The 12,912-nt window shown below is 37.4% G+C and overlaps 1 protein-coding gene across 39 annotated transcripts in view; it reads left to right on the top strand.

Moving 5' to 3' along the window:
• Positions 1-12,912, top strand: part of daam1b (dishevelled associated activator of morphogenesis 1b) — a 186,042-nt gene that overhangs the window by 156,703 nt on the left and 16,427 nt on the right. For all 39 annotated transcript variants that reach the window (XR_015517748.1, XR_015517746.1, XR_015517747.1 and 36 more), the window contains 5 exon segments: positions 1,835-1,923; positions 4,967-5,135; positions 5,216-5,323; positions 10,227-10,287; positions 10,374-10,505. Coding sequence is in view for 5 of the 39 variants with exons in the window: in XM_087297240.1 (XP_087153366.1) it covers positions 1,835-1,923; positions 4,967-5,135; positions 5,216-5,323; positions 10,227-10,287; positions 10,374-10,505 (559 nt within the window). In the remaining 34 variants the exon portion in view is untranslated.

Here is a 12,912-nt window from a genome sequence, read left to right as displayed (position 1 = left end):
CTGCTCTGGGTCCCACTTTATATTGTCTTATTAAGTGTCGCTTATACCTGTGAACTTACATGGTAACTAGATGTGTAAGTACTATGTAACTACAGTTTATGTACACATTAATACATAGTATTTATTTGTGTACTACTGGTGTAACTACACACATGTAACAAAACTGAATAGTATGTGTAAGTTCAAATGTGTAACAGGACATTGGTAACAACACTAAAAAGTACACGTCTGTAACAAAAATGACATAAGTGCATTGTGTAACAACAATATGTGCAACTGTTTTCCCACTTCCACACCTGTTTGCATACCATGTACTTCTGAACACTGTATCAGAATAAGAATGGCAGAACTAACGCTGCATTAGAAGGTTTTACCTTGTGAAATAAGTGTAATAACAGGGTAAATCCTCTGGAGCAGTCCACACAATATAAAGTGTAAAATGGTCACAAATTACTGTGTAATATATAAAACCTACAACAGTTTAAAAACAGCAAACTTCTGGCAAAAAAAAGTATAAGTTTATATAGAAATATACAAATTCCTAATGCTTATATGTTGTTTAAGGTAAATTGTAGAATCACATCAGAAATTCATATTAAAGGGGTAGTTTACCAAAAATTGTGTTACTAATGCCCTGTTACACATTTGAACATACACATACCATTCAGTGTGTTGTTACATGTGTGTAGTCACACCAGTATTACACAAGTAAATACTATGTACCAGTATGTACATACACTGGTTTTTACACATCTAATTACCATGTAAGTTCACAGGTATAAGAGACTTAATATAAAGTGGGACCAAATTTTGGATAAGTAACGCACAGACAGGATATAATATGGTGGATACTTGTTCTTGCTGCTTGCAATAGTGCCATTGTGCTGTCATGACAACACTTATAAAATAACACCTCTTCACTTGTTACCTGTCAATAAAATGTGGTTATTTTATTGACATGTTTTTTTTAAATCAGCATAACTTAAGTTATTGAGTTTGATTATTATAATTTTCAACTAAATTACTTACTAATTACCAAAGCTTTTTTCGGGCAAAGTGCATCCAGAAGTTTCTATTGTCTTTCTCTACTCTCAAACATTTTATGCTGACCTGGTGAAGAATATCTCACATATGAAGGCCACCCACAAAGGTGCACCAACGTATTCAGCTCCGTTTCATTTTCCACATGCAGTGTCTGTCAGGAGGAAATGTGATTTCCTGCAGGTAGGAAGGAAACAAACGTGTTATGAATCCTGGGTGACACATTGATCTGGTCAGATCCCGTTCAACATCAATATTTGCTGAAACTAAATAATCACTATCTCATCGCAGCTATGCAGCAGCTTTATGCTTTCTAGCAGAGGAGATTAGCCAAACAAAGCACAGGTGCCTTGGCTGGCTTGCTTTTTCTTCCTTTATTTATGAGACCCTAGTGAGTTTTTTTTTCTTTCTTCGCTCCGCTGTGGAGGGGAAATCGTTCCAACAATCCACCGGGTTGTCTGGTTTTAGTCTCTAGACTGTGTTTGGGCCCTCAGTAAAGAGTGCAGTAACCAAAGTGACGGCCCTTGGCACTCGAGTGCTAAATACAGCACAGCAGCGTCAGGTTCAGGCTGTTTGCTCTTTATTCAGTGGAAACATTAATGCTGTGTGTACAGATCATATGCGTTTTATTGTGTCACATGCTGGACAGTAAAATGTTATACAGGTCATTTAGGATCTATTATGTGTGATGGAGTGGTCTGTTCTTTTAATGGACCTTGCTTTATATTTAATGTTCTGTTCTCTCTATTTTTTATTCCCTGGCTACAATGCTTTTTCTTTATCCTTCCCGCAGAATAAACCATTACCAGCAGAGGTTACAGTCTTTGTACTTCAAGAAGAAGTTTGCTGAGAGGATTGCAGAAATTAAACCTAAAGTAGAAGGTGTGTAAATGTGCATTGTAAATGCCTAAAGCTTGTGATTATTACTTAATGAATATTATTATTCAATACATTTTTCTGACAGTTGTTTATTTGTGTTTGGAACGGACAGTCATATTTAGCCAAGTAATTTAAATAAATACATTATATAATAACCGTAAATATTAAACTGTACATTTTTCAGTCAAATTAATGTGTTTAGTTGCAGGATTACTTACCAACTTTTACATTGGTTGTCATTAAAAATTGTGGTTATTTCATCAAATATTGGTTTATTAACTCTTCTGAAGTTTCAGTAATGAGTATAATGCCTGAAAACATAGTCATGTCTGGAAGCATAGCACCAATTCGTTATCTTGTGTCAAAAAAGCTCAACACGAAAAATTAAAAATTTGTATGAAATGTCATTCATTGTTTACAGAATAAGGCAAAATAAAACCTAATAGTTTACACAAGCTATAACTATAAAGCTTAAAACCAGAATTAACAAGAAATGTTAAATTGGTTAAAAAAATAAATAAAAGGCTATATGTTCTACTGCTTAAATTGTATTGCATTGTAAGTGACAAACCTGAACCTGAAGGCCTTTGCACACTGAATTCAAAATTTTTGTCTATAATTTAAGCACTTTAAAAAATGTATTCGACCTCAAGTTGTGGCAATCGTATTGACACACTGCCTTCGAAACTTTCGTCCATCATAAAAAAAATAAACCGGGTTCGATTTTTTTCCTGCTTTTTACATCTGAAAAAGCAATTTGAGAGCTGCCTTGACCGTTCAGAGCCACTATACAAGTGAAAAGCTAAATACAGAGTGTCGTCATTTGAGCTACAGATAACTTTATGACAAACACTGTGCATAAAATAAGGACAGAACGTGGCGGACAGTTGAGAATCCCTATGCTGGATTCAGTGACTGGCGCACATTTGCTCTGCAGCGGTTTGGTGTGTGTGTGTGTGTGTCCATATGTTTGACGTACTGCCCATAGACATTATAATAGAAAGCATCAAACGCGCTTTCAGTCCGTTGCTTCGACAAGTCAACGTGGCCACCATCTATTATAATGTCTATATCAGGGCTATTCAATTGATGGCCCGTGGCAGAACTCGGCCCGTGAGGAAATTTGTTCCGGCCCTCCAATTATTGGACCAAGATATCAAAAATAAATTTAGTTCAGTCGATAAACGTTCGCTATAGTTATGAAGTGACTTGCGTCTGTTCAATACAGTGTAACCCTTCCGGTCCTACACCGCCAATTTAATTATATGTTTTTTTATATGTTTTTTTGTACAAACCACTGATAGTGATATTAGGGATGCAATGATTAGCCGATTTCACTATTAACTGCTCTTTAATTTGTCACAGTTACTTAATCGTAAAGTCTTCTCTACGCCACATTTCTGTTGCACGGAAAGAAACTGCTGCAACTAAATAAAGTTATGCCAACTGTTCGTTAGTTCGTTATTTCGAAAGTAAGAATATATGCCAATATGCGTGCGTAGGCAGAGCAAGGTGCTCGTGACTTTCCGGGTGCACTCAGTTGAAAACATCTCACACCTAGCGGTGAGAGTTCTGCATGGCTTTCAGTGCAATGTATACAAAAGATATGTTTGACAAATTATTATTAAATTGATTATGTCCTGTATGTATGAACGCAGATGATAACAACAGTTCATTTAGCTAATAAAAAGCTTAAAGTTACATTAGATGTGATAACCGTAAAATCATTATTATTCTTCAGACTATAATCATACAACCAAAATTGGTTGCATCCATAATTGTTATGCAGTTTAAAACATAACATATAAATGTGTCTGAATACAGAAGAAGCCTACTTAAGCGATGCCCTGCTTCTGTTGTGCTTTCAATTACAACATTAACATGTTAGTAAAAAAGCCTGTTGTACAATGCATTGATGTTATGTAGTTTCAAAATGCAACATATTATCATTTTAATGTACAAAAAGCCAACGTGGGTGTCTTAAAGAGCAAAAATACACTTATATGCTGTTGTGTCATCATTCATATTGCAAGTCATATCTCTCCAGCCCCTCATTTGGAATGCTTTTCATGAACTGGCCCTCATGACAAACTAATTGAATAGCCCGGGTCTATTCACCTTATTCTCAGCTGACGAGTGGGCGCTGCCATTTAAATCTTTTTGTCTCGCGACTTCCGGTCACATTCACTTCCATTCATTTTTTGACGTTAACAACTGCTCGTTACGCTGCTTGATGTTGCAATTTAATATTTTCTTATTATATTTTGCTACATGGTCTGTGTAGTCATGCAAACATTTGTTTGTTGAGCAAGTAGTTTGGCCATTTTCTGCCGTTTATTATTCCTAGTCATTTCTCCCATAGGCGACTGAATCGGAAGTTCTAAGACAATCGCGAAAACAGGCACACTTCCGCATTTTAGAATAAGGTCAATAGGTACTGCGAGTCTCTGTTCAAGACACTGTACATAAATGTATTAAGTATCACAAGCAATGTATCAAAATTCCACTGATTTCCTGAACTTCAGAATAGTCCAGCGCAGCTCTTTGATAATGAGCTGAACTCTCCCTTCTCTCAATGCAGTATTGGATATATTCAATACGCAGCCTATTCCTCTTTCTTTTTTTTTTTACTTTGGAGAAGAAAGGAGAAAGTATTACTGCTTAAACTGACTCTGAAATGTTTTGCGTTTTTTTGTTATGGATTTATTAATACGCATTGGACTCAGTGTGCAAGGTTGGTTTACGTGATGAATTTTTCGCTTACGAAAACAAAAAAACACATACGAAAATATTGAACTTCAGTGTGCAAAGACCTTAAGACTGAATTTCTGATTTGAGCTACACTAAATCCCTCTATAGTGTTTAGAGCTGCTTTAGAGCTGAACTTAAAATATCTTCATAGTTGAGTTTCCATAATGTTTTCCACTAATTTCCTGTTGATCTCTATTAATCAGCTTTGACGCGGTCTGCATTTCATAAGCGCTTGTATTTGTTCTAGTACTTGTAAGCGCTGTTCATGAATACAAGGGTGTATTTTACTTTTCAGCACTGACCAAAGCCTCAAAAGAGGTGCTGCACAGCAGAAATTTCAAGCAGTTGCTGGAGGTGGTGCTGGCGTTCGGAAACTACATGAACAAAGGACAAAGAGGAAACGCATACGGCTTCAAAATCTCCTCACTCAACAAGATTGCAGACACCAAGTCCAGCATTGACAAGTGAGATGACATAACCCAGTGTTTATGACAGAATAAAGATTTAGAGATATTATATTTCTGCTTTTATTGTCCCACTGCAGGAATATCACTCTCCTGCACTACCTGATCACCATTCTGGAAAAGAAGTACTCCAAAGTCATGCTCTTCCAAGAGGAGCTGAAGAACGTGCCGGAAGCTGCAAAAGTCAAGTAGGTATAGCTGTGGAGAGCCTAGTGTGTGCTTCTTTCGTCGGCTTTGCGATTTAAAGGTCTTTAGGGTCCACTTGTGTTAAATGGATTTTGGAAATAGTTTTTGCGGTGTCACCCCCACCCACCACTGGGCTTAAATCCACGCTGTGGGTCACACAAGCTTTTGGTTACTCGCATATGCAGAGCGAAACCCTAAATTATAGTTGGTGGAAATGGGGCCCTGGACTCTCCTGGCTTTAGGTGCTGAAATATATAAGTGGCTGTGAGATAGATAGCAGAGAGTGTGTGAATGCAGCTCCCCTCCATGACCTCTTCGGTTCTGTGTGCTGCTGTGAAGTGTGTTCCAATACTTTTGGGCCAAATTGTGAGTGTTATGCTTGTGAGTCTGACATGAAAATTCTGTCGTTTTTTGTGAACTCCTGAGGCCTTTCATTCACTTTTGGAGAGATTTCTTGTCCTTTGGTTCTTGCGGAAGGTCTGACATGACAACCAAGAAAAAGGTCAAATTCCAAAAGAAAGTAAACACCCCTATGCCCTACTCCCTACAAAAGACAGTCTTTGAAATGAGTTATTTAAAGGGTGTAGTGCATGACCCTTGGATATGTTCCCTTTATTAAATTACTTCTACAAGCACCCATCATGAACAGATTTAGATGTTAAACCTTGGTGGAACGTCCCTAAGGTACTGTACCAATGGTATCCCCTTCTCAAAGTGCCCTTTAAAGCTCCTAAAAAGATGTTTGGAATTGACCCTAAATCTCAATTGACCTCAAATATCGCAATCAAGAATAAACCAATGTTTGCGTTTCTTCAAAAAGCAAGGATGCTACTTCTTTTTGGTGCAGTGCAGATTTGAACTTCTACAAAAACAGTATCTGCACATCAAGCAGGTACTGTTATCCTTTTGTTTCTGTTCAACGATTAATGATTCATGTTGATACTATATTTATACCACAGCCATATCACTCTGCAGCCCAAGACCTCATAAATGCCTAATGAAGATAATCAGTGCTGAGCCTGGTCAGGATGGGAGACCACCTGGGAAATCTGTGTTGCTGTGGTAGTGAGAACAGCAGGGAGTGTTCACCCTGTGGAAATTGTGGGTCCTGCTGGCCCAGTATATTGACGGGGACACTAGTCAAGTCAGTTTTATTTCTATCGCACTTCAATGTAGATTGTGTAAAAGCAGCTTAACATAGGTAATAACAATAACAATATTTCAGATTTAGAACATTCCAGCATATCAGGCAGGCAGGAGAGATGTTGTAGAATGCTGGTTTGTTCTAGTTAAATTAACACTAATTCAGTTCAATTTAATACAAATGTTACTGTTGAAGGACAGTGCGCTGAAGAGGAGCCAGCCCCAATCAAGTAAGCCAGATATAACAGTGGCAAGAAACTCAACTACAGTATATGTTGGAAATGGAGAAAAGAACTTTGAAGGATTCAGCCTCAATCAGCTGTCCGCTGGCTCAAAGTAAAGGGCAGAGCTGCAGTCTAAAGGCTGATTTATACTTAGTCTGCGCGTAGACGCATAGCCCCCACTGTTGTCATCACAACGATGCATAGTGCAAGCTCAGTGATTGGTTGGCTTGGTAGCGCTGATGAGTGTGGGCAGGACCGGAAGTCGCGTCAATCCATTGGAGCAAGTGTTCACAAGTGTGGATTCCTGTGAAGGAGCTCCAAATGGAAAAGTTTTGTTTTGTGTTTACCTTTGAATTAAAGTTGTTGCATGTCCACCGGTTCCCGTTTCAAGAGTTTGAACTACTTGTACATTAAAGTAGGGTTCAGAAAAAACAAAACAACAGCGAAGAAACTCGACACAGAGGAACATACAAACCTATTATCAGCTAGCGTTTTGGAAGTGTTATTGCAGAGCAACACAAACAGCGTGCAGAAGTGGTCACGCTGATCACTCGACGCAGAAGTATAAACCAGACTTAAGGCTGTGTTTCCACCAATGTGTTTTTGCGCTGCAGAAATGCAAAAAATATTCTAAAAACAGTCAGCTGTGAGCACTTCTCCAACTGTCAAAGCATTTCAAAAACTCAGCACTGAGCTTTTAATGCACACCCAATGCCAGACTACACAGTCATTCACAACAACAGAAAAAAAAAATCCTCAGCTGGCGTTAAAAACACATTGTTGGACATGCAGCTCAAGACACCGAAGGGCTTGAGAACGATGAGCATCTGTCATGGAGTAGGTGCAAGTAGGTCACCAGGTGGATGTCTAGACTAGCCAGTGGGATCAATGCACTAAGGTCATTGCAGGAATCAGTCTTTTGCTCTTGACCTATCAATGACCACAACAACCATCTGCTCTGGATACGGGCCGGATCCAACAATATGTCAACCTCAGGATAAGGAAAAACAGGCAGACTAACATGATCATGCAGTAAATGTAATCTTTTTGTAATTATGCTGTACTATTTAACAGTAAACTGTAAGGAGCACCCTCTTTTGGATGAGTCAAAAACTGATGTCTTGACTCTCTATGTTTATTAAAAATCCTGTCACTTCTTTTGAAGAGTTGGTGTGTAAGTCCTGGCCAAATTCACTCCATTAGCCAGTTGTTGCTAGATCAGGTACGGTTGTGGCCAGATGTTAAGGGGAATTATTTATATTATTTATTACATTTTTTATAGCTTGTAATTTATTAACATCTACCCCCTCCCCAACCCTAACCTCAACCATCACAGTAGTGAAAAGCAGTAGTTGCACAGAGTATTATTTAAGTTATTTATTACATTACCCAATAAATTGTATTTTTTATTGTCTACCCCAACCCCAACACTATAACCAACCAGCACAGTCCTGTAAAAATATTAATTGTTATACAGTGTCACAAAAATCATGCTAGATTGATGTGTGTATCAGCAGCTGTATCCTATCTTTACCCCACTCTACTGTATACTGTCTCTCCTTTTCACTTATAGCTGGTGTTTGTGCTAGGTGCATTGGTGCTATTGACGTGCTATATAAATTTATATATACCTTTATTAATTTATATTAGCAAAAATAAAAGTTTGGAAGTTTTGGGTGAACTGAATCCTTAGATTTGATGAAAAATATCTTCCTTTGTGGAACAGAAGTGTAATGGCTTTGGAATGAGAGTGAGCAAATGATGACAGAATTTTAATTTTGAGCTTGAAAAGACTTTTTAAAGTCCAGATAAAATGGACACAATAAAACAGCCACTAAATTGCTTTTCAGTCACGCCAGTGAGACTAATGTAATCATGCTTGGTCCACAAGTGAAGTCACAAGACAATTTTTGAACGTGATCTCATTGCAATGAAAGATTCTGTTTGTTTGCCTCAGGCTTTGAGTGACTATAATTTATCCAGAAAGCAAATGAAAAATAATGTATCATAAGCTACAGTGAGAGTGGCTAATCAGTAAGTGCAGTTAGATTTTTCCACAATCATACATGTGTCTGTGTACTTTGATGGTTGGGTTTGTTACAATGGCTTGTTTGTGTGTATGAAAGAAGAAAGGCGACAAGCCACTATCAGTCCCATTAAGGTCATTTCTGTTGCTAAGAATAGCTCTGCTCTAAATAGAGCCATTCACACACATTAAAAGCACTTTACTGCTATTACAAGGGTTAAAGTTCAGATGATTGCTTGTGTATCCATCTGTGGTTCTTAACAGTGTCACCTGTTTGGATAAAGGGCTAGAAATGTTCAGCCATTACTACATATGGAGATAATTATGTTAGATGTCAAGGGAGAGTGGGGTAAGATGTTTAAAACCTTTAATAATTGTTATTTAAATTGTAAAATAATTTTTAACATATAAAAAATAGTATATATAAATATATATATATTTATATATATATATAAAATGTAATTTAGAATGGATATGCTTTAGAGCTCAGGTGTCACACTGAGTTCCTGGAGGGCCGCAGCGCTGCACAGTTTAGTTCCAACCCTAATTAAACACACCTAATCAAAGTAAAGCTGCAGTCACACTAGAGTTTATGCGTGTGAAATAAAATAAATAAATAAAATAAGATAAACAGACATTTAAAAAAAGCGAGCGATTAGCCCATTTTTTAAATTTCTGTCCAGAGAGGTCATGTTTTGATCCTCGACTGGTCTCACGCAATCATATGATGAAATTTTGCAGGCCAGAGTTCAACAAGCCTGAACTTTCCAATGCAGCAAACTGCGAAACTTGCAGCATGACATGACCTCATGTTTCCGGTCTGAGGCATTCAAGTGCGTATGAATGTAAGTCTATGGGGAGAAAAGTCCAGTGTGACCGCAGCTTAATTGAGTCCATCAGGCTTGTTTGAAACCTACAGGTAAATCGGTTGAAGGAGGGTTGGAACTAAACTGTTTGACACCCCTGCTTTACAGTAAACAAGTACATTAAAATGTTTTTTATATAATTGAATTTATAAAGAATATAATAATTAAAAATAATAACGAACTGATTGTTATAAACTCAGTCCTTATTACCTAAATATTTGACTTAAACGGCACATTTAAAAAATGGTAAAGTATGTTAGACACTGCATACGATAATACTATTGTACACTTTGCCTTAATTATAAGCTCTGTTCATAATACTATTTAATAGTTTCAGTATTTAATAAAACAGTAATAAAACCTCTGCACAACACACAACTAATCCTTTACCAATATTTATTATATCCATGTTTAAATCAGTTTCCTAGTGTTGGATTGCAGCTGGAAGGGCATCCGCTGTGTAAAATCATGCTGGATAAGTTGGCGGTTCATTCCGCTGTGGCGACCCCTGATTAATAATGGGACTAAGCCAAAAAGAAAATGAATGAATTTAGATCAAAAGTGCCACATCTTACACCACTGTCTCATCAAGCATGCTTTCCTGCATCACTGAGAATAAACGTGATCTCTTTGACTGTATTTCCAGCATGACTGAACTGGAGAAAGAGATCAATAACCTCCGCAGTGGCTTGAAGAGCGTAGAGAGTGTAAGTGTTGCACGATTCCTATTTTTCTCCTCCTCAAGTTTACAAGCGGATCATCTCAACACCATCTTTCTGTGTGTCTCATGCAGGAGTTGGACTTCCAGAAGAAGCGTCCTCAGGAGTACGGGGATAAGTTTGTGTCTGTGGTCAGTCAGTTCATCACAGTGGCCAGTTTCAGCTTCTCTGATGTGGAGGACTCCCTCTGTGAGGCCAAAGAGCTGGTGAGTGCATCAATTTGTTTTTTGGTGTGTGTTTGTGTGTGTGTACTGTATTAAACATCATAGCATGTATTTCTAAAAAAAAAAACAAGCAAACTTCATGAGGTTTTGTTTGTAATAACTAGAGAATGCCACTTTTTAAAAAAAACGTTTTTCTTAAAATTCTGGAATATTTTCTGTCTATTCATATGTTTTTGGACCAAAAAATATTTTAGACAGGACGTTTAAATGTTACGGATTGAAGCTTCAGGTTCTCCTGTTTAAAATAATAAATGAAACTTGAGGCTGACTGCTAAAATAAAAATAAAACTGCTTTAAAAAAATAATATTATAAACCCATTAGGTGCCCACAAAATACCTTTAGGTCTCTAAGGGTCATTTAAAACTGAAGCAGTCAAGCAAAAAAACAAAAGATCAAACAAGATTTATAATTTTATTGTACACCCCTAAATACCACTGCCTCTCCACAATAATTTTTTTGTTCTACTACAATTAAAGACACCTTTTTATGCATCATGCAACAAACAGCAGGAGATCACGAGCACAAAACGCATTTAAATCAGTAAAGAAAGAAGCACTCAACGCATTTTCAGTGTGGTTTTGGACACAATATGTAAATTAGCTCATGCTGTAAGACGGGGAGTGACAGAGACAACTGAAGTTTGGATCCACATGCAGGTTAATTCAAAGCAATGGTTAACAAGGGTGCAAACAGATATATGAAGGCAGGTCAGAATCGTAGTCAAAGGATCAGGCGAGAGGTCGAAAGGCAGGCGGCAGACTGGGACACAAAGACAAACTTGGCAAAGGTCAAAACACAGAGAAAAAAGACTAGGAAACCGCATTGAAATGTCACCTTACAGATAAACAAGACTCGGCAATGGGAATGAGTGAGTGTGATGTTTAAATAGTGTGTGTAATCAGTCTTTGACAATCCTCAGGTGGTGCGAGTGTAATCAGTCAGAATGAGGAAGCATGTGTGTGTGTGTGAGCGAAGTGCATGTATGAAAATGTAGTCCAGAAATGGCAGATTTGTAGTCCATAGTGATTATAAGTTACAATCGCTGGTGATCTTGACACATGCAGATTTAACCTGAGAGATATATTACAATCACTGATCTATAACAGATACGTGATTACAAGCCGCGCAGAGAGATTACAAGTTACAACACACAATTAAATACATATTTGGCAAACTACACAAAATGAGGCAACAATTTTAGTCACACTTCACATTGTGCAGGAAGGAAAAACACAGGATCTGGAGGAAGAAGGAACTGGTCCATACAAACTGAGTAACAGTTACTGACAAAGTCCCATACATTAGCAGTCTTTGCTGATACTTCCTTAAATAATAAACAGCCGGCGAATACCTTGATGCAGGGTAGGTTATTGTATCAATCATCAGAAAAATAACAGGATCAAACACAGCACACTCGCAAAATCTGGTGTTCTGGGCTATTGTTCATTTCAGTCATGCTAACAAAATCTATCTACAAGATGCCTGGCAGGCTTTATAGGTAGCCTGCCGGGCATGGTGTAGATAGATTTTGGTAGCTCGACTGACGAACAATAGCCCAGAGATTTTGCGCCTGACTATGCTTTGGTGTTGTTTTGAAAGTGAAATTTAAGCCTTTGTTCCCCACAGCCGCATATCTGGCCATCTCTCAGTGATGGTAATCTTCATGTTATGATCAATTCTATGACCCTTCACACTCTGCTAGTGTGTTTTGTGTAATTGTTGACGAATAATTTAAACAACTCTGAGTCAAATCTTGGTCCCACTTTATATTAAGTGGCCCTAACTACTATGTACTTACATCAAAAAATAAATACAATGTACTTATTGTGTTGATAATGTATTTGAGAACACTTGTGGTGCTCTTGAGTTGGGATTGAGGTTGGGTTATGGACAGGTTTGGTGGTATGGATAGGTTTAAGGGTGGGTTAAGGTGTAAGAGATGGTCAACAATGTATTTACAAATGTAATTACAAAAGTTAATTACAGATGTAATTACATACATGTATTTAATCAAGCTTAAGTACACAGTAAATACATGTATTTACACAATAAGTACATTGTAACAAACTATTAATTTCTGTGTAAGTACATATTAGTAAAGGCCACTTAATATAAAGTGGGACCCAAATTTTTTATTAAAAATCCATATTTTTAAACATGGTACACTTTCAGATATAAACCTCAGCTGGATGTTTTTATTCACTTAGAGCTGTATTACACACTGCATGGAAGCTCATTTTCAAAAACCCATAATAGGGGCTCTTTAAACATTCAGACTTTAAATCATTCTCAAAGGATACTATGGTAACATGTATTGGTAGTTACTGATTCAGTACTAATGTGACTAATGTGATTGACTGATTGTGACAAACTTCCGTTATGAATTAC

Source organism: Danio rerio, chromosome 20 (assembly GCF_052040795.2).
Source record: "Danio rerio strain M-AB ecotype USA chromosome 20, GRCz13ab, whole genome shotgun sequence".
Taxonomy (NCBI): domain Eukaryota; kingdom Metazoa; phylum Chordata; class Actinopteri; order Cypriniformes; family Danionidae; genus Danio; species Danio rerio.
Note: the sequence above shows the minus strand (reverse complement) of the source record. Positions and strands in the feature narration are given on the sequence as shown.